The 23180-nt window shown below is 44.6% G+C and overlaps 1 protein-coding gene across 3 annotated transcripts in view; it reads right to left on the bottom strand.

The window, feature by feature from the left end:
* The window catches only part of COL26A1 (collagen type XXVI alpha 1 chain), a 228148-nt gene that overhangs the window by 45129 nt on the left and 159839 nt on the right, over positions 1–23180 (bottom strand). For all 3 annotated transcript variants that reach the window (XM_034752568.1, XM_034752570.1, XM_034752569.1), the window contains exon 4: positions 9383–9444. In XM_034752568.1, coding sequence (XP_034608459.1) covers positions 9383–9444 — 62 coding nt within the window. The remainder of the gene's footprint in view (positions 1–9382; positions 9445–23180) is intronic.

The following is a 23180-nucleotide window of genomic DNA, read 5'->3' as shown; positions in this document are numbered from 1 at the left end:
AGTTGTCTGCATGCCTTACAAGAAGAGAATACTGTATTCATGCCTTACAAGAAGAGAATACTCAAAGGAGGCAATAAGACTGCATAGAGCTGGATTCTGCTCTCTCTCACTCCAGTTTTACACCCTTTAGACTTAAGAGATTTAATCAAGATTTACACTGGTGCAGTTGACGACAGCATTCCGGCTCAATGTTTTTCTAACTAGTGGAAAGCCTGTACTATGTGTTAGGGGTAAAAGAAACCCCACTCCCAAAAGGCTGGTCTGGCACAATTGGAATCTGCTCTCATAAAGTATGAGTACCTCTGCTGTGGTCAAATGGTCCCACAATGGTGTAAAACCAGATTAAAAATGAGTTAAGCCAGGCCTACTGCATCTGTTAGTTTTACAATTTTCTCCGCTCTCTGCTTCCTTTCACCACCCGTTCTGCAATTGTACACCTTGCCCCCTTTTTGATTCTCCTTCACCCTGCTTTTTCTCCTCTTCCCTGGATCCTTCTTTAATCTGCACTAAACAGATCGGGAACACGATACCTGAGCATGAGTCAAACTTTCAAACCTACAACACATATGAAAAGGAATACCACCTACCTCTGATATAGTGTTTTTCCATCAGTAGAACACAAAGTGCTTTACAAAGGAAGGTAAGTATCATTATCCTCATTTTACAGGCCCAAGGTCATCCAACAGGCCAATGGCAGAGGCAAGAAATAGAACCCAGGTGTGCTGAGTTCCAATCCAACGTTCTAATACTCTCGGCCATACAGCCTTCCATTTGAGTGGGCTAAGAGTTAGCAAAGTAAGGTGGTCACCCATCTCTAAACCACATACAACATAAATCAGAGCTGAAGTGGGAGAGTTAGGAAAGCAACCTAACCTGACATGTTACACAACTCTTCCTCTGCATGGTCACAATGCTAAACGTGACAATTCTGGACTAGCGCCACTGACAGCATAAGGCATTTTGAGAAAACGAGTGCGTCTATTTCATGCTCTCTCTCACCCTCAGATAGCATCTAACCATTTTGCCTCAATGACTCCCATGTTTGTTTCTTGGTTATTTACACCAGATGCCAATCCACACATCCCTCATTACAGAATCAGTGGGATATTTTTGCTACCTCTAACATCAATCCAACATGCGGGGTGAACTGAACACCTCTCTTACAAAGTGAAAGATAAACTTTAGTTACATCCCCCTTTTATAGGTTCTGCAGACCCACAGAACTTTGCTCTACTGCTGACCACAAGTCCCTTCACTTACCGTCTGATAGATGAAGTGAGTGGGGAATAAACCATCTTTCCATACCCATAATGCTCTGTTGGGCTTTTTTGTGGCTTCTCCCCATTACCTGGACATGCTAAAGAAAGTGGTTTTTTTGCTCATGTGACTAGCACATTAGTGGTTATCACAGCCCATCCAATAAGCATCCACCCAAGTACACAAAGCATTCAAAGCCAACTTGCTACATGCTAGTTCTTTCACTTGACCTTGGCTCTGTGCATCTTGGCCATTTACGGAAATTAGAAACAGTAGAGGTCAGGGGCCTCACCCCTTTGGGTCTCTGAAGCACCGGCCAATTTAAGAGAAGCTGATCTTATCCATTCCCATTCCATGAGCTCACGGCAGCCATGCTGTGCTGAAACTTTAACAGGAACCAAAATCAGCAGTTATTCATGAGTGACCTTTACTTGATTTACAGTCATTGTTTCATTGCAAGTGTCTCCCTTGTGCCAATGCAACGCCCACATATTTGTTGATTTTGGTTTGTCACGAATAACCTAATTAATTATCCCAAAGTTTTCAGCACACACACACAATAGTCCTTCAGCTATAGCATATACACAGCAATGGAGTAACTTCTAAAGCTGCTTGGAGATCTAGCCATATAAGATTTATGGCTGTGAACGGCGATTCCTCCTCCTGAGGAGATGTCGCCCACCTTGCAAATGCTGCAGTTAGCGATAAGTGACTCCCAAAGATTTAAGACATTCCCCATTTGTTCCAGATAAGTCTGAAAGAGAGGAGTCAGGTCAAAGTGACCTTTTTGCTGCCCAACGTGTGTCGTCTCTCCCACACTGGCTCCAGCAACTCCCTCTGCTTTCCAACTAATGATATTTTCTTGCATAGTTCAGTTGTAAAGCAAAACTTCCTATGTTGGTGAGTTTTGCTTCGCCTGGCACCCAGCTGTGCTTCCACTCAGTATGTTTCATGTGCTATGCAGGCAGTGAAAAAGTGAGGGAAGAGAAGGAATCAGAGCGTCAGAGGGAGCTCCCTAAAGCCAATGCTGGTGAAAGGAGATTTCTGGGGACCCAAGGGGAGTGGGGAAAGATAAAGATGAAATGAGAGGTGGGCATGGTGAAGCACGGTGGGAAGTGAAGGAAAGAGACGGAGGTGTGAGTGATAGATGAATTGCTGCCCGCAGTTCCTCCAGGTCCTGTCAGTGGTGTGGGTGTGTCCACATCACCAGTCCACTCCTCTCTATTAGTCACTCGAATCCTCATTGCTCTTCTCTGCCAGGGACACATGGCTAGAGAAGGGAGCCAAATGCTGGTCAGGGGAGTGCTCTGTTACTTACACACACACACACACACACACACACACACACACACACACAGTACCTACGTATTCCCTCCCATCTCTGGCCACACGTCAGACAGAGAAGGGAGCACTAATCATGAGTGAGATGGGCATACTGGCAATAAGCAGCTCTCCTACACTGCAGGCCGAGTCAGGGGTGAGGAAGAGAAGATCTGGGCAGAATATAAGGGGAAAGCTAAGCAGCAGATAAATTCCAGATCTCAGCCAATCCCGGACAGTTCCCCCCACCCTGAGCACTGAGCTAATCTCCCTTAAGCCTGAGGCTAAAACAGAAGTCTGGCTCCCGTGCCAAGCCACCCAAGCCCCAAAGATCATTCAAATCAAGCTAAAAATCTCAGAACAGCCTTTTGAGAGATGTCCTGTTATCTCTGCCTCTGCACTAGCAAAAATACAGCGACACCAGCCTCTTTTGTAGTACTTGGGTGCTTTTGTTTCTGGCCAAAACCAAGTTCAGAGGGACACAAAAATAAACACTTAACCCCAATTTTTCTGAACCGCAACAGAAGTTCATTTCAGATTCAGCAGGGAATGGAGGTTCAGAGAGGTTTTTACTTCTTCTGATTCAGTTCTGCCATCTCTAACAGGAAGAGCGGGGCCAAGTCCAGGAAGATAACCGGCTGAGCCTTATTCCTAGGAATATAAAAAGTCGCCTCATCTTTTGCAAACCCCTTTCAGGAGTACATAGCCAAACTCAGACTAGCTCAGACTTCTACATCATTCCACTATTAAAAGCCTGCTGCCAAAAGACTTCTACTTTTTGCAGTGCTGGGCAAATGACCTTTTGCCGTGCTGTCTATGTTGACACATAGCATCTCTTGGCTTGTCTCCAGAATAGTTTATCAACTTCTTCTTTCGTTTAGTGTTGGACTCGATGGGGACCCATCCACTGACTTCAAGAGGCTTTGGATTGGGCTCCTCGTATGCGATGTGATTCTGCTCTCCTAGCAGTGTAAATCTGGAATAACGCCACTGAAATCAATGAAGTTAAACTGGTGTAAAATCAGCATAAGTAAAAGCAGAATCAGGCCCATGGTGGGTGGATTAGGTGCCAAGTCACCACTCCTGGAGAGTGAACAGACGCAAAGAGCAAAGGAATAACATTCACAGAGATTAACCAAAATCAGGGTTTATTCCCCATTTCTCGGTCTCCCTTTGCCATTGGGATGGGGTTTCCTTCAGCCATTTTCCTGTTGTGTCACAATGTCATGATGGAATGTAATATTTTAACACAAGGCCATTGTGTTACATCACTACGTGGTGATGTGGCTTCAAGCTGTCATTGTGGTGAAATGGTGAAAAATCTGAAAGAAACCATTCACATAAAATAAATAGTCTCTCCAAACTACCCAGGTTTCCTTTGCTTTCACAATCCAGTAAAATATAACTGAATTAAGATCTAGTTACAGGAGCGCTGTGCTGAAAACTCAAGTCTTCCAACCAGTGTGAAGAGATGTCACACGTAAATGCTCACTTTAAAACCATGCGGCTAAAATAGAGAATGATCGCGCTCCTCCTCCAGGCTAGACAAGCCTTGAAAGGCAGTTTGCTCAACATTACACGGTGCCCGGGACTGCAAAACACTGTAGCACCAAAATACACAAAGATGCAATGTGTGATGCCCAAGATCAACTTAGCGGAGATGAATCAACGCTGCTGAAATGTCACCAACTCCCCCAGCTAGTCAAGTGTTTTGTTTTTTCTGCTTATTCAACAGACTGTCCAGCTCCTTGGAAGGTCACAGCTTTCCTCAAGATTCCAAAACAAGAATGCAGTTCTTTTGGCAGGAAGCTGTTATTTTATCATCTGTGACTCTGAACTATCCAAAACTCAGCACTCAAGAGGAAAGGGGAAGGAAGGTGTTCTTCTGATGCCTTTGGTTGGGACTCCGATATTACCAAAATCATCTGAATACCTTCTAAATGGGACAGCAGGCTACACCTTGGCACTGGACTTCTCATGCATCCACCTCCATGTTAACAATGTCAGACGATCCACCGGGCTAGCCATTAGCATACTATATACTTTGGCTGAAATCTCAACTCATCCCTCTTAACTTCAGTTCAGGTCACAGCCTGAAGGCTTCAAGTCCAAGGGCTGGTCTACACTAACCCCCCAATTCGAACTAAGGTACGCAACTTCAGCTACGTGAATAACGTAGCTGAAGTTCAAAGTACCTTAGTTCGAACCTACCTCGGTCCAGACGCGGCAGGCAGGCTCCCCCGTCGACTTCGTGGTACTCCTCTCGCTGAGCTGGAGTACCGCAGTCGACGGCGAGCACTTCCGGGTTCGACTTATCTCGTCCAGACAAGACGCGATAAGTCGAACCCAGAAGTTCGATTTGCTTGCCGCCGAACTACCGGGTAGTGTAGACCTACCCCAAGAGTTCTCTAATGAGACAGCATGACAGTTTTGTCCATCTATAGACAAATTACAGCCAAGCTTACAAGAGGTAGAAAGGGACCCCGGCAGCTCCTTCTCTCACTAGTGCTCTCATGCAGGAGGCAAATACAAGGCTGCTACCAGCACTTACTAAACATCTGTGTGCAGAGCTGTTAGTGCTGCTACGTGTGAACTCACTGCCACCTTTGTCCATGAAGGCACTGAAAATCTCCTCTGTCTTAATCCAGTTTCACATCTGCCTCTCAACATTGAGGGCATGGCTACACTTGCAGATGTAGAGCGCTGTGAGTTAAACCCGCCTTCGTAGAGCGCAGTAGGGAAAGCGCTGCAGTCTGTCCACACTGACAGCTTCAAGCGCACTGGGGTGGCCACATCTGCAGCACTTGCAGCGGCATTGAGAGTGGTGCATTATGGGCAGCTATCCCAGCATGCAACGTGCTTTTCAAATGGGGGTTGGGTGGAGTGAGACAGGGAGTGTGTTGTGTGTATGTGGGGGGGAGAGAGTGGGTTTTTGGGGTGCTGAGTGTGTCAGCACGCTGTCTTCTAAGTTCAGACACACACACACACCCCCGTCTCTCTCACTCACTCAAAGCAAACAGTAAATGTTTGCTTTTCTCTGAGCTGATAAGCAGACGGCTTCTCCAAAACGGAGCTTTGAAAGGGTATTTCTGCATTCCTACAGCCGATTTCCCAGCAATGACAAGAGTGGCCACTTGACTTAAGGGGATTATGGGATGTTTCCGGAGGCTGATCAGAGCGCAGTAACGGAACACCTCATTCACACTGATGCCGCGGCGCTCCAGCGGGGGCGCAGCAAACGTTATTCCACTCGCCGAGGTGGAAACCAGCAGCGCTGTAGCTGCGGAGTCAGAGCGCTCTACGTGCCTTGCCAGTGTGGACGGGGAGTGAGCTAGTGCGCCCGGGTCTGCTTTATTGCGCTGTAATTCGCAAGTGTAGCCAAGGCCTGACTCCAGTGCAGTTGCACTCTTGGGCAGGGATTTCCAAAGGATCCTAAGGGAGTCAGGCACCCAACTCCTCCTTTGAAAATCCCAGCCTTGATTTACAGTAGTTTAACTGAGCCCAGCACCCGGCTCATTCAGTCCGTTAGCATAACGGCACAAACCACCTCTGCTCAGGCACTGCACCTTCCCTGCTAGTCTAATGGTGCTTTTGCTGCAAGTGTCTTAAGTGAGTCCTAGATGTTTATTTTCTGGTGAGTGAGGTATACAAACTCCTGACAGTGCTGGCTGCAACGGATGCAAAAGCCAAACGACGTCAGTGGGCGTCTGTCGTTTGGTTTCTTTGAGCTTTGGATCACACCCATTGTGGGTAGTTAAAAGAGGAGAGTCATCTTTCCTCTTATAACACCTCCTGCTCTTCACTGCCAAGGAACACACAGCCTGCCTGGACTTACTGCGTCAAAAAAATATTCAGCTCGTCTTTGAATTGAAAACAGAATCTTCCCTTACACCATAACCATTGTTTTCACTTGAGGAATTCAACTCCCTGGAATGTTTTTCTTATTTTTCCTCATGGTGATATACAATCCCACATGTCTTTGAGGAAGTTCCAGAAAGCGTCACTCATTTCACTTCACGTCAGACAATTCCCCAATTATCAGCAAATCATGTGTTGTCTGCAAAACCATCCCACATCCCATCCTCCTCCCCCACTCCCCAGGAGATTCCCTGAATTCCTATGACAGATCACTGATAACCATTAGCTGCACAAGCATTAAGGAGATCCAAGCGCTATATCTGACAATCAGGAATGGGCTGTCACAGAAGGAACCGAAGATCAAAGGGAATTAACTGACTCTGCTTATGGGAGCTATCTTTGCTTGGTGGGGTACACATTAAAACAATTTAACAAAAACCACAATACTGAATTTCACCTGTGAAAGGTTTTCAACAGTGTGTGGTGCATCAAATCTTCCTAATGTAGGGATATTAAAGAAGGTACTAACAGTGATTCCCCCAAGTGACAGTGACCCCCTCATAATTTGTCCCCCACACTTTAAAGTCCAATAGTTTCACCAAGTACAAAAATCTCTTGGGTCTTCTGTTAAAACTTGTAAGCTACTGTCTGTAGAAACCATTGATTATATCTATCCTGTGAAAGATACTTTATTACTATATAAAACTTACAAACAAGTTAATTGACTTTGTTCTTGAAGTAATTGATACAATGTAAACAAACACTATAAACCTTAAGTGACTTTCACTTTCACTCCTAGGACAGACCCCACCACCCTCTGTGATTAAAGGGCCGGGAGTCTCAAATGAATTAGCACACACTCTGAAAGTGGTGGAGACAGTAAATTAAAATATGGTTAAGATATGGAATGTATGCTGATGAATGCTTGATGTACATGAATGGTTAGGGAGGTGCCAGCCTAGAAAGGGAGTATCCATCGGCCGAAGAATGTGTCAAGTGGATGACCAGACAACCCCCGGAGGGTAAACTGGGATCCACCCCATCACCTGGAAGGATGAGAAACACAAACTTTGGACAGTTTGGAGCCACCAGGAATGTGTCCAGGAATGTGCCATCTGCTGATTGAGTCAGCAACAGCAGGATGAAACAGGTCCCATAGACTAACATAGGAATTAAATCCTATAAGAATGGACTCTCAAGACTGATGACTGAGTCTCTGGTTCTGCTGCCAACCTCCAGGAGCACCTGACACAGACTCGGCTCCATCCTCATGACCAAGATACCTGGCCAGTAACTTGGCATGAGCAACTTCTAGGCTGGTAACTATAACACCTATACAGAACTTGAATGAATGATTGTGTGAATGAATCTGTGTGTGTGTGTGTGTGTGTGTGTGTGTAATAAGTGATAGGAATAAGTAGTCAAACAACGTTGTTTACTTTTATCTTTTGCTTTACCATTATATTTACAATAAATGTGGCATCTTTGCCTTATCCCTCTTAATAAGATCCTGCTGGTTTTTATTTTATTGGTATAACACTAACATTTGGAAAAGGATAAAAGGAGGAATGCAGATTTGAACAACACATGCCGAACGATTGTGCATTTGCACAGTGGATGAAAAATATGGAACACCAGATCAGTGCAAAGTAGGTGAAGACCCTAACACTGTTGCACAGAGTTTTCATCCAGTTACATCAGCAAATATAAATGCGAGACTTAGGGCTTGCTAATACATGGAGTTATTCTGGAATAGCTAGCGCACTTCAAATTCACACACTACCTTAATCTGAATTACCTTCAAGTGTCGACAATCCCTAATAGGCAAATCTGCAAACAGAAGCTGCCACCCATCCTGAGCAAAATTCACTCTTGTGCAGCGGGCCGGCAGACATGCACCACGTTAAGTCTCAATTAAGGCTTATTTTTAAGAGTGAAGAGAGACATATATGGTGCCTAGACCTTAGGAAGGGCCTCCATATCTGAGTACGAGATGTGTACATTCTAACTGGAATAGCCCATACACTCTTCTATTTGCTGTTGTTGAAGCAGCAAAGTGAAAGAGGGATTTGGAGAGATGGGAGCAGCAGAGAAGTAGTAAAAAGAACTGAAAGACTAAAGAGAAGAATTATGGGGGAGAATTCCCGACCGGCCCCGGAACCTCCACCCCTGACAGCCCCCTGCCACCTCATCCAACCCTTCCTTTCATTCCTGACTTCCCCCCCACCCCGGGACTCCTGCCCCATCCAACCACCCCTTCTCCCTGACCGCCCCTGGAACTCCTACCCCTGACTGCCCACCACTGCCCCATCCAACCCCACCCCTTCCTGACTGCCCCCATTCAACCATCCTGTTCCCTGCCCTCTGACTGCCCTGACCCCTATCCACACCCCTGCCCCCTGACTACCACGCCGAACTCCCCTGCCCTCTATCCAACCCCACCTGCTCCCTGCCCCCTTACCGCACTGCCTGGAGCACTGGTGGCGCTAAAGCCGCGCTGCCCATCTGGAGCTGGGCCACACTGCCACCGCCACCACCACGCAGCACAGAGACCAGCTCAGGCCCCGGCTCTGCATCTGCGCTGCCCCAGGAGCTCACAGCCCCCCCACCCAGAGCATTGCGCTGGCGGCAGAGCGAGCTGAGGCTGCGGAGGAGGGGGAACAGTGGGCGAGGGGCCGGGGCGAGCCTCCCAGAGCAGGAGCTCAGGGGCTGGGCAGGAGGGTCCCGTGGGCCAGATGTGGCCTGCGGGCCGTAGTTTGCCCACCTCTGCTCTAAGAGGTGGTCGTTACAAAACAGGATTGCGTGATATGAGTGGGGCAGTTTGGTGAAGAAATGCATGTGTTGTTTTTGCTCATGCTGCACCTATTTGGTGGATTGTCTTTTCAGCACCTCTTCCCCAGCACTAAAGTCACTATTTTTTCCTTTAAAACACGTTCCATGTGCTTACCTTGGCTTCCAGAGTGTTTAGCCTCTCAGTCATATCAGTTAGTCTGGTGCAGTTCATGCATTCTAGAAAAGAGAAGGGGTACAACAAGTGTTTTATTAATTTATTTGAACAGCTCTTAATCTGCAGTCTCCCATCACTCAGTGTCCATGCAAACGTGTTGATTTCACAAGACTAAAGAAATAATGCTTATGACGCAATTATAGACCAAAAAATGTAAATATTAAAACGCCATTGCACAAGTTAGTGGCCACAGCCAGGCTAAACGTAAATGAAATCGACATAAGATCTGAAGCTGCTAAGAGGTTTGGAATGTTCAAATTAGTTCCTGAGATGTAGACATAGGCAGACTATAGATGAGGAGGTCAATGGTGCATGATAAATAGTCACATGGTTTCACAATGTATTACATGGCTGGCACCAGCACATAGACTACATATACCACCTGCCGCTATCAAATATCTACAGTGTTGCAAGCATACACTGCTCACACATCAAAAGCTTCTTCGGTTTTGAGAGAGATTGATGATTTTAGGGGCATTCCCCATTTTAAGTACAGGGAATCCCCCTCCACCTGGAAGAAATCCAGCCTCATTTCTATGATCCCATGAAAAAGTGAGACCACTGTATGTACACACACACATTCATCTGGGCCTACTTCAATGTCCATGAAGCCAGTGGAAATATTCTCATTGCCTTCAGCAGATGCTGGGTCAGGCACCAGATCTGAAGCAGCCCTATGTAGCAGTCACAAAGCGATTCATATCTCACTTTACTATACAGGAGCCACTAGATACTTGATGATAACCACCAGATTTTCTACTGCGTCCATTCTAAAGAACAAACAGAAACGTAAGGGGCTGCGAGTGTGGTTTATAATGATGGCCTGATACAACTTATCTAAACTTCGTGACTGCATTTACCCCTGGTTTTCATTTCAACAATTTCTTAGAATTTTTGGTTTTGTTTTGCTGAGCAATGCTTTCTGTTGAAACGGTGACTATTTTAAGTGCTCTAAGGCTCTCCTTCCCGCCCCTGGGTGAGCTGGGATCTGGGGAGACTCTGCCCCTAAGGGTAGGGAATGGGGAAGGTCTGAGCCTCTCTCCCTGATCCTGTGTGTGAGCGGGTGTACTAAATGGGGAGAGGGGCAAATGAGAACACCCACTGAGATGAACAAAGCAGTTCACACCCCTCAGAGCTATTGTTTCAGGTGTATCCATGGGGTTCACTTCTTCAGCTGAGAATGTCTTTGGCCAGTGTTTTATCCTCGGTCACCCATTTTCCCACAGGTTGGCAACAAACTCTTTGTTTTACATTACAGGCTACTAGAAAGTCTCCCAGTCGCTCTGGAGAACAGATTAGCTCATTCACATGTGTTAGCTTCTACGATGCAGCAGTTTTAAAAGGAAAAAATGAGCCGAGCAACGTGGACTATTATAGATAAGGTACAGAAACCAGTTGATTGTTATGAATCGGTTGCTACTCTCATATCCCTCATTCCAAAACAAATACAGAAATAAATCTGCAGTTTTCGGCTCACTAAGGGCCTGATCCATTGACGTCCACTGGATTATTATTATTATTTATTACTTGTATTGTGGTAGCAATGGAGAAACCTCAGTTATGGAGCAGAACCCTCCGCTGCTAGGTGCTGTATACAACACAGAACAAAAACTGATCCCTGCTCCAAAGAGCTTACAATCTAAGCAGATGCATCAGGTCCTAAGAGCAATGAATCTCCAAACGCACACAAAGCGTCCTAGGAAGTTCTTCCTCTTTGGTCTATCAGTGTCACTGAAATTCTGCAGTGGGATTTTTTAGAGCTGCTTAAACTCCCATTGGCCCCTTAATTTCTAATGGCCACCTGCAAACTGAACATCTGACTCCTCAGGCAGATTTGGTTTCAAGAATTTAATTCCAAGAAAGGGACCTACTTTTTTGGGGGGAGGAGGGGTGGTTGTCAACAGGAAATACCTTTTTAAGTTTTTCTTCTCAGCAATAAATCTTGGGCAACACTTTTCTCCCCCCTAGAACAAACTGGCTCATGCATATGCAAATGCCTTACGTGTGTTATCACAAAACGGAACAGAATGGGTAAGGCTTGTTTGGTTCGGAACTGTTTGTGGCGTGTAAAGCCGGAATGATCTGTGTAGATTGGCTACATGCTTTTGATCTTGCTCATCCGCCCAGGAAGAAAAGATTGAACAAATCTATCATTGCACAGAGCCAAAAAGGGTACCAGATGCATTACAGAACAAATAAAATAAGGAGCCCTGTTCTCCCCTTTCCCTGTCCAAAGATACCATTAACTCCCATTGATTTCAGTGGGACTGACTTGTACTATCTGCGGGAAGTGGTGGCCAGCACAACCCTTGGCCCACGCCGCTTCCAGCACCCCCATTGGCCTGGAGCAGTGAACTACGGCCAGTGGGAGCCGCGATCGGCCGAACCTGCGGACGCGGCAGGTAAACAAGCCGGCCCGGCCAGCCAGGGTGCTTACCCTGCAGGCCGCGTGCCAAAGGTTGCTGATCCCTGGGCTAGATAAATGCTAAGTATTATTATTACATGTACACTCAAAACATACTTAGATGAAACAAAACAGCAAGACAGCTTCTAGTACTCTAGCCTAATGTTGAATCTGTTTACTACCAGGGGACTGTATCCAGTCCTTAGGGTGGGGTTGGGGAGGGGGAACGGGAGGAATCAAGCAAATACATATTTTCTGTATCCACTTACTATGAAATTAAGTATTTAGAGATCTGATCCAAAAAAACTCATTGAATCCAAAAATGGAGCCCATAAGGTCAAGTTTTCTGATCAGGGAGAATGCCTTTTGCATTATTAAAGCCAGCTCGGAGGATTTCACATCATCATTTCACATTCAACACTGAATTCATTGTGGCAAATCTTACATGCTCTCTGAACTGGAATCCCTGAAGAGACTCCTTCCAGGTCTGCATAAATTCATCATCTGTTGCAGCGTGGCACCATCATTTATTTCTCTTGTATTCCTAGTTGGTGCATTAGGTGGAGTTTTTTTCCAACTAAATCTTGAGTAAGGAGTTGTGATTTCACTCTACAAAACCCAACTTCAAAACACATGGTCGGATTTGTTTTAGAAATATTCCAGGAGGGAGGATAAATAATTGAGATAATGAACATTATACTGTACCAGAGTATCACATGACCCCAGTCTGTCTCCATAATGTCTCAACATGATTATCCCAATACCACTCCTTATGCACCATTCTCTCCCCCCTCTCGCCGTATGTGTGCCATGCAAAATAATGCTACACGATGGAAAGAAATGACATGACCTATCAGATGCAGGATAGGATCAGCATTTCTCAAGAAACGGAAATGTAACAGATCACAGAGTCTGTATCCCTGGAGCAAGATATAACCCTGCTGGTTTTGATCTAAAAGATTGCTACACTTGATCCTAGATTAAAAGGGCATGGGCCAGACCTTCAGCTAGTGTAGATTGGTGTCCCTCTCAATCTCAATGGAGTTATGCCTTGTGATGTTGTTATTCCCTCTTTACACACCTCAGACAGCATAAGCATCAGCATAATTTTATAATGATTATTTAAAATATTACACATTTTAACTGTTTGGTGCTTCCAGCCTCGAAAATCTGAGAGCTCCTCACCTCACTAAAAGCAAGCACAGTGGACATGATTCTTCCCTCTTGGTCACTTCCCATCTCTGTGCCTCAGTGTCACCATCTGTAAGATCAGGGTAACAATACTGCCCACCCTTCTAAAGTGCTTTAAAACCTGCGGATGGAAAGTGCTCTACAAGTGCAAAGTATTCCTATTCACGTAATTAGTGTCTTGGTTTCAGTTGTACTACTTCCAGGAGTAAGGAACTGTCTCTAGATAATTATACTCACTATGTACACCGTGCTTTTCATAGCTCTCACAGTGCTCTTCAAAGGATGGAAAGAATAATTATCCCCAATTTAGAGATGGCAAGCCTGAGCCACTGGAAGGCCCCAGAGTGTCAGTGTGAACAGGTCTGGGAATAGAACCAGGACTCCACTGGCTTTTACTACAGTATGAAATGATTATTAACTGCTTTGATTCAGACCACAGCTGGTGTGTGATCAGCCTTAATAGTCTTACACTTTCAACAAATAATGCTGTTCTTATTTGAGGCATTGGGATTTATAAAGATGGTAGTAAAAGATAAACTATGAATGCCCATTATTAAGAGGTTTAAGAGAATTTCCATTTCCAAATGAAGTGGAAGAAATAATGCTCCTGTTAGTCAACAGGACCAGCTCCTTTCTTCAGATCTCCAATAAGAACATGGAACAGCTCCTGAACATAGTTACACTGGTACAAATCTGGAGGGACCCAGTCAAGTCACTCAAGTGCGTACACTGGTGCGAAAGAGATTGGAAACTAGATCCATACTCTTCTGGAAGCAGAAGCAACCCTTTTAATATGTGTAAGCCTGGAAGTCCCATTATTAAAATTTGCAGCAGCAAAATGATGTGAGAGCAGAACTTACTCCATTAGAATGGACATACGTACATGTTGCCCTCCCACCCTGGTGAGTGGATGGGGAAGGAGAACTGAAAGAGAGATCCCCACATCTGCTACAGTCCAGTGGCAAACCGCTAGATTATTCCTTGAAGTAACAACGGTACCTTTGTCATCTCTCTGCTAAACCATAGTCAGGGCCGGCTCCAGGCACCAGCTTAACAAGCAGGTGCTTGGGGCGGCCGAGGGAGAGGGGCGGCACCTGTGGCAATTCGAGGGCGGCAATTTCCTCACTCCCTCTAGGAGCGAAGGACTTGCCGCTGAACTGCCGCCGCCGATCGCAGCTTTTTTTTTTTTTTGCTTGGGGCGGCAGAAATGCTGGAGCCGGCCCTGACTATAGTTCCTTGTTGAGTTATTGCCTTCTATTATCACCTCCAGCCTGAAACTTACTAGATCTAAAATGCCAGATCTCCCTTAAGACAAACTACTGGGACATAAACCTCCTTAATATGATATGTTTTCCCACTGTCTAGCCAATAGCATTCCCAGTCATGCTTTTTCAGACACAGTCAACAGTTTCAATGGAATATAAACATGCATCCCCACCATGCCTGCCTAGGTGGCCTACAACAGGGAGTAGATGAATAAAGGGCCCTTCCCCATCTCCTTTTAATTTGTCTGATTTGACCCTTTCAGCCTTTGTGTGTCCATACACAGTTTCCTTAAGTAGTTCGTGGTCTGGTCCTTCTCAAAAGCTTTCCCCAGTGCTCATGAAGAATAGCAGACCCAGGCTATAAATCATGACCAACCTGGGATGTGTTTTTTCAACACTTTCCCCTTAATGAGAGTCAGATGTTAGCTACATCGACTTTATTAATTATGCTTGTTATTCAATATCAGTCATGTCTCTAGCTCTGTAATGGAGCCTGAGCATGTGAAAGGTGAAGGGCTGACAGCGTCAGTGGATAGGAGTGCTACAGAGCTGGCCGCGTCTGGATGTCTCAAAAAAAAAAAAATAATAATAATAATCAGCTAAGAGGTCAGAGGAACGGGGGAAGGGACAGTCAGTAGGGAGCCCACTCTAATAAACATAAGACACTCCAAGAGTAAGACAAGAACCTGGTAGATTTCAGTGAGGAGCGTTCCACACTAAGTATCTTGTACATTTATTTGGAGGGTTATTGTTGAATGCAATTTCCTTTTAGTTAGAGATTATCAGGACTGTGTTGCTAAGTGCTCTTTATTTAAAGACGTGCTATTAGCTACCTGTCAATGGGCTAGCTTTACTATTTTAGGTCATAGATTTTCAGCCTTTAGTAAAGCCACACACTAAAAGGGACCAAGATGACCAACGGGTTTTAAAAATTAAAAAAAAAGTCATAGTAGGATAGATTTTCAAAGGCACCTAAATCACACAGAAAATCAATAGGAGCTAATTACACATATTAATGATGCCTCACAACTCCTCTCCCCGCTTCAATATTATTATAACTAAGGTGTTTTGCAGGTAAGAAAACGGAGGCCCAGAGAAATTAAGGAACAATTCCTGAAGTCCTTACTTAAATTGTTACTTCTCTTTACTCAGGCAAACTCCCATAGCAAGATGGAATAAAACCTGTGTGAGGACATCAGCATTTCGCCTTTACTGATTTGCCCATCACACAAGGAGTCCATGACAAAGGTCAGAATAAGAAACTACAGAGTCTAGAGCTCTTGGCTGCGTGGTGGTTTGAAGACAGACACCCGACAGTATAATTAAAGGGGACACACACACACACACCTTTTCTAAGCAGATTCTGCTTTTATTGAATTACTTTTTAAAAAAAATGCAAACAGTTTACAGAAATCCTGCGTTTGATAAACAGAAATGTCTATGGAGACTAGCCAAAATACTTGCACAGGAATAGATGCCGTTCTTAAACAGGAAAGTACAGATTTGTTAACAGAGCAAGATTTTTCCAAGCAGGGAAAAAAGTGCACAAAGAATATTTCTTGATTTGCACCAGGGGCTTTGGTGGGCTGGAACAAAGCAGGATACTGCTTCACCTCTTTCCAAATGCACCTGAGTAGCTGCAGGGATGTGGGGGTTTTGTTATTCTGGGCAGGTTTCTTTGTTTTTATGACTTAGGCCCAGATGTTTAAAGGTATTTAGACACCTAATAGGATTTCCAGAAGCACCTAGATGCCTAACACCCAATGGGAACTAGGTGCCTACGTGCTTTTGAAAATCCTATTAGGCACCTGAATATATTTAAAAAAAAAATCTGGGCCTTACTGCTTTGGGCTGCTGGGCTGAGAAAAACAGGCCTTGGATAAATTTGGAGTCATGTTCCCTAGATCACTGAATGAAGATGTGATGCAGAGGTGCTACATACAGCCTTCCAAAAAGGAAGTTGCTCGCTGTGTATCACTTGAGGGTCCCTTGTATAGTAACACATTACAAATGTTGAATCTAGAAGCTGTTAGCTTGCCTCTTTCCTTGGGACAATGCATTATTGTTCTAATTTATCATGTCCCTAGCATGCTTTTCCCTTCTATTGCACTGTCCATCCAAGGATTTCAGAACAACGTTGGCTTTTTTCCAGTTCTCTAGAACTTCCCTAGTTATTTAGGAATCAACATGAGGTTGGTGAGAGAGACAAGCTAACTACTTAGGCTAAACAATCTGTTCCGCCTTGCATTTAGCGGTGATGCTCAGAGTTTCCCAGACCTGAAGAAGAGCTCCATGTGGCTCAAAAGCTTGTCTCTCTCACCAACAGAAGTTGGTCCAATAAAAGATATTACCTCACCCATCTTATCTTTCTACAGAAGGTGAACACAGTCTAGCTTTGAGGATTCTTCCTCCATAACACATAGAACAGGCTTCCCTGTAGCTGGGGGAAAAAAATCAATTGAATGACTCGTGAGGAAAACGATGGTTTACGTTACTGGTGGGAAGGAGGAAGTCTGGGAATTCAAAAGAATTTTTACACCCCTTCCCCCTTTTCCCCCCCAAATGTAGTTTGCAGGTTTGTTGCAAGGTTCCAACAAGGTCCACCCATCTGTAACTGTCACAGAGCTGAACTACATAATACTATTGTCTACTGCAGTGGTTAATATTCTTGATGATTTAACTGTAACCAAAGTCTGCACCCAACACCAGCTTTGATGCTCCGTTCGTTTCCCGAGCTGGCCATTTGAGCTTCACATTCAAAACAACACTGAGGTTTTTCTTCGGTCATCTTCAGACTCCTGGTAAGGATTCAGCCCTGTCTTTCTGTACCAGATGCTGCGAACCTTGTCCATTCAATGCAAAGTGTGGCATCATAGAAGACGGATTATTGTAATTCACAGTTCCTGAGGCTACCTGACTCAATTGCTCCAAGGCTACAGGCATTTCAGAATCGGCCACATAGTCACTTGTCCTCATAATTATTCAAATCTATTTGCCCTTAGCTGACCTCTATCCCAATTCCTTCTCATCATCACAGTGGCCATTAATATTGCAGCATTCCTATATGGCGTGGGTTCTAGCTATCCAAGGAATCAATTGTTTCTTGGCTCCACTGTTGATGGCCTATTATGTTGGCTTCTGTTCTGTACCAGGTTCCCGGAAAGCCCCTCAAACCAAAGTGCTGAGACTTAAGAAGAAGGGGACAGAGCTATAAACTTTATTGGACATGCCTGCACTGCATCACTATGTACACACAACTCCCTCCCTCATCTCCCAAAGTGCTGTCCCAGCAATGCACCCAGTGTCAAACCAGGGAATGAAATGTCTGGGGGTAGACTTGGCTGTTCCAAAGTGCCGGAGGAGATTTCCCCAGGGCACTGCAGATATGGCTTAGGGCAAAGTAAATGTCAGTGGAGGCTGGTGGGTGACACCACAAAGGCAGGGAGGCACCGGTGTGTGCTCAGGGCCAGTTTTCAACAGCAGCTAAAAAGGCATAATGTAATGTTGCCAGTTCAAAAGCCTGGCTGCCCTGAGAAGGACCCAGGGGGGAGGTGTAAGTCTCTTGAGATTCAGGGGGAGACACGGGGGCCTCTCTTCCACTGATTTTCACTGGATGTGAGGCACCTAGCTGCCCTTGACAATCTCATCTTCAGATTTTAATACAACAGTACTCAGCGCTGCCATAAAGTACCCACTCCCCAAACTGTCTTCCCCAGACACCTATGAACAGCTTTGTCTGTTTCCTCAACCCCACTGTAAAAGCCAGGACAATGCTCTGTCCTATTCACTCTGCAAAATGCTCCCAGTTATGAGAAGTATTCAGTTGTGTCCATGCACCCTCAGAGAAGAAACTAAAATGTACACAAGAGACAGTGGTCTCAGTTCAGACTCCGTCTCATCCCTGGGGCCCTTCTCCACGAAGTCAATGGACTCCCCAGTAAACTAAGGCATAAGGCAACAGAGGTACAGCAGTAATGAATCAGGCCTATTGAGATGCCGAAGCTATTGCAAACTAAGTGAGGGTGTAAATTTAAAGTGCTCTAGCTCCGTGTGGACACTCTCAGTGCAGAATAAGGGTGCGCACACAGGGAGCTAGCGTGGAACAGCTATTCTGCAGTAGCTATTCCAGGCTATTTCTCCATGTAGACAAATCCTCGGTCTATAATTCCCGGCATTATCTCTGATCTGTGTTTAAGGTACTCCTGAGGTACTATGATTTCATCCGAGTCATGAAGAACAAGCACAGTCAATCATCTTAGATCAGTGGTTCCCAAACTGGGGTTCGCAAAATGTTACAGGGGGTTCTCGGGAAAAAATTCCCTAACGGTGGACAGAGCTGTGCCTAGCGACACTGCAGCCAGCAGCCCGGAGCCCCTGGACTTCCAAGAGCTAAACAGATCAAAGTAAGCATATCGATCACACTGAGATTTAAACTTCAAGACTCCTTATAAGAAATGCAAAGGGAGGTTGATATTTTTTGCTGTTTTTAAAATTAACTAGGCAGCTAGTGTTGTTCTTAAAATTATTATGAATAATAAGTTTAAGCTTTGTTGTAATGTGCGTTGTTTGCCTGGTCTGTTCAGGACCTGAATGCTTGTGTAGGAGGAACTCTGAATAAGCCTGTTATAATAAAAGGTTCGTAGGCTTCATCAAGGAGTAGCAGACGTGAAACAGCATGAAGGGATTTAAGAAGCCAACTCAAAGTGATACAAGTGACGAAAGTGAGATCTTGGAAGCGTGTTGCCGTTTTCATAATGTAATAAAAATACTGTCATGATAAATAATAATTAATAATACATAGTGTGTAATCAGCATGTCCTAAAAACCAATTTTATATTTCCAAGATCACGGCTTTTCTAATTTATACTCAGGTAAAGGAGAAAATCCCTGGAAATATTCATTTTTAGGAGGGGGTTTGTGAAACTTGACATTTTAGTGAAAGGGGTTCACGGGGTTGTTAAAGTTTGGGAACCACTTAGATGATAACAAATCTGTCTTAACATGCAAGCCATCTTGCTTTCTTTAATTCAATTGTATAGATATAGGGCCAAAACTCCAACTGGGGTAAATGGGCATAGTTCCCTTGGTTACTTACACTGCATGTTCTTTGGGGCCGAGACCCTCTTTTTGTTCTGAGTTTGCCTAGCTGGGTCCTCATCCATCACTGTGGCTCCTGGGTGCTACTATCACACCAATAATACAGTTATGCCCATTTACATTAGCTGAGAAGCTGGCCCTTACTCGCTAGTTTAAACATCAGCATTTTCTCAGAGCAAATACTTCCGATTTATGACAGAGCACTGTCTAGGAACAGCATCCCAATGGACATGCATGAGTGGTCATATGAGGGATCTGTTCCAAGGTTACAGTTGCTTCATTACTGAAATCCTCATGTCTTAAAAAAAACACTTAGCATCTTCCTTAAACAGGGCTTCGGCAAAATGTATTGCAGCTCCAGGAATTTCTCTTGGAATAGGGCAAGAATAAGGTAAGGCTGCACCTCAGCCAACACAACCCCTTGGGCAGTTGCCTGATGTGCACAGCTCTGATATTATGTTACTGTTACAGCTGTGGAGGGTTTGTCAATGAATTTTTACCCTTCCTCTGAGCTCTGTGCATTGATGAGGAGTGGGGAGAGTAGCCAGAGGCTTATGGGTCCAAAATGAAATTATACAGCCCAGCAGCGCCGCTTATCTGCCATAACCCAGGCAGAATTTGGAGATAGGAATCCCACTCCACATCCCCACTAGGTATTTCTGGACAATGGACAATAACGAGCAAAAGGTTGATGGAAATGAAATACGCTCAGGCCACGGCTTTAAACCCATGTGGCTACAGAGTGGGTGCCAAGACTGAACTAACCAGAAACGGTCTCTCTAGGTCAGAAGCAAGCACATTAGTGGCATGCACATTGCCCAAATCTCTGTGGCTAGAAGACTGTCAACATGGCACCTTTCACTTTCACACACTTCCAGGTCCAGATTTCAGCTGATATCAATTATCATAACTCCATCTAAGTCAATAGAGCTTTGTTGATTTATACCAGGTGAAGTTTTTGGCCCAGACTATACAGTCAGAAAACTATTAGTATTCAAGTGGCAGGGTGAAAGTAAGTGCCCCAGAGCACACCTAACCACTGAGCCTTTTTAGGTTCACCGTTCCTATAAAATATATTCTGAAAGGCATTCCCACTCATGTCAAACAAGTAAATCACCCAACCCAAACCCTTTAAACTTAGAAAATTCACTTAGAAATATTGAGATGTCAAATACCACTTCAGTACTGGCAACGGTTCTCTCATCAACGAATGGGGATTTCTGTGTACGTAACACCCACTAATGGTCATGGGAATTACTCCGCACTGAGAGGAGAACATACTCAAAAAATTCCAAGCACAAAAACGTTATCAGGGTATAAACAAAATGCACATTTAAAAGAACAAAGGAAAAACGCAACATTCCTTTCCCACAAGCGTGAGTTCAGAAAGCGCCATAAAAATGTCAAATTTGGCTATATTAATGATATAAGACAATACAATCTCCCCCTATATTTTCAATAAGCAAGAATGGCAATATCTCAGATACCACTGTAGGATAACCACTGGTGAATGAGGACTTTAATAGTGACAACTTATCAGTCCAGCAATACTTTATGTTAGTACAAATAGTACTGCTCCAGACTATCCAGTTTGAGCTTGGCAAACTTGCAGATGAAGACAGTCGTATCTGCAAAATAATCAGGTTATCTGCTCTTCTCTGTTGTGCGCCCATTTTACATTACACTATAGTACACTACGGAATAAACAACACTACTACTTAGTACCTATAATGCACTTCTTCTGCAGATCTAACAGCAGTTTACAAATAGTGGGTGCCATTAGCCAGGTTTTACAGATGGGGAAAGTGAGGCCTGGAGAGGTTAAGTCATTTGCTTAAGGTTAGACAATGGATCAGTTACAGCTGAAGGAAGGATTGTTTGTTTTCCAGTAGCACTCCATGTCTCCCTGTTTGTTTGGGCAAGACCCTTTCCGGAACATCTTTCTGAGTAGAACCTGTTACCCAGGTCTTTTAGTTCCACATCGTTTACATAACCCACTACCCCCACCTCAGTCCCCCCGGGAAGTCCCTTCTCCGCTGGCCCTCATGACTACAGCTGATGAGGAATTTTCTGATGAAATGTTATTTCGTTGGAAAATGCCTATATTGAAACCCATCCCAAAATATCCTATAGCCCAGTGGTTAGGGCACTGACTTGGTACATGGAAGACCTAGATTAAGTCCCTGCTCTTTCTGGGTCTCCCGTATACCAGGTGAATGTCCTGGTTATTCTGGGATGGGTCTCTCTTTCTCTCGCTCTCCATTTTTCTCATAAAAATTTTCAAAAGCTCTTGGGTTCCCCCCCAATGTGGAATGGGAAAATATTTGAAATCTTGAAAATTTTCATGCAATGGAAAAACCATCTCCCCCCAGCAATACTCACATCACTAAAGCTGAACTCTTTTTCAAAGCGTCAGTCATTTTAATAAAACATTCGAAGTGACACACAGTGTCTGTTCATTTCCATACATTGCAATGCTTAGACTTCTGTACTGAACATCACAGTATCATGGAGAACGGCCAGCCTATTCCAGCAGCAGTCCACACTTATGAGGCGCAAGCAACTTATAGCCATGATGTTACCTTCACAATGTCTTGCCCAAGACTACATCATCAGCTGCCAAGCCCACTACTCTCAAGGCTTCGGATACAAATCCTCAATGGGAAATGTGAGTTACAAAACTCAAGCAATTCAAATACTTCCACTCTAGAACGCTAACATCTTCTACTTGACGTGGGAGCAGTGCATTTGTAGCCAGACATACGTTCCTCTGTAAGACAGATCTCCCTTCCCCACTTTGGTATTTACCAAGTCAGAACTGATAGGGAGTTAAATTGGCAATGCCCCTATTGTACCTGTTCTCTACTGTATCTGGCGCCTTTCCTTTTAAAAAAGAAAAAATAATCATCTCTCGAGAGTGCAGGGCCAAGTATACATCCTACGCTGCCCAAATCTATTTACCCAAGTCTCAGGAGAAGCCGTGGCATTGCTCCAGCACATTTCAATACTCATTTAAGGATTTAATCTCTGTCTCCTGTTCCCACTTAAATCTCTCTTCACACATATCTGAGATAAGACCCCAATCTGCAGCAACAGCAGCACCACATCTGTGCCTTGCTAGCTGTCTATATTTCCAAATAGTTTAGTCTACAGCCTAGAAAACAATGTGTCAATTAGAGGCTAAGTGCAACCATAGAAGGAAATGTCTTTAAACCTCAGATAGCTGGGGAGATACCAAATCCTAGAATGAATCCTTGATAAGGCGGATTCCTTTCTCAGACCCCTCAAAAAAACCCTGATGAACTAATATCCTCTGAGCCACATTCTGTCCTTGGTTGCCCTGTACAACCCCATTGATGTCCAAAGGATGTACGTGAGTGAATGGGGCCCGACCTACTTTACATTCATTTAATAGCCATCTTCCCCCAGGATCCTAAAATGAGCAAGAGGAGGAACTAATTCTGCTCCTAAATGAAAATGGAGGGGGGCTGGAATGCGATAGCGATTCAACAGGGCAGAGTGACAGCACACACCAGATTAGAACATGAAGTGAAAAACCAATGCCAGCCCACTCTGCATCCTGTAGAAACTGCAGGGTTAATTTAAGGGAGGTGGTAGTTACCCAAATTGGCAAGGAAGACAAAGATTAACACCCCTGCTATTATGAAAACTCCCATGGTGTCCTCAAGAAGGAAGGCTCCTTAGTGAATGACAATTCAAGAGGAAGGGCCAGGGTCTTTGCTGTTGTAAGTTGTCAGAGCTTCAGTGACTTCAATGGAGC

This window comes from Trachemys scripta, chromosome 18 (assembly GCF_013100865.1).
Source record: "Trachemys scripta elegans isolate TJP31775 chromosome 18, CAS_Tse_1.0, whole genome shotgun sequence".
Taxonomy (NCBI): domain Eukaryota; kingdom Metazoa; phylum Chordata; order Testudines; family Emydidae; genus Trachemys; species Trachemys scripta.
This window is presented reverse-complemented; position numbering and strand designations above follow the sequence as displayed.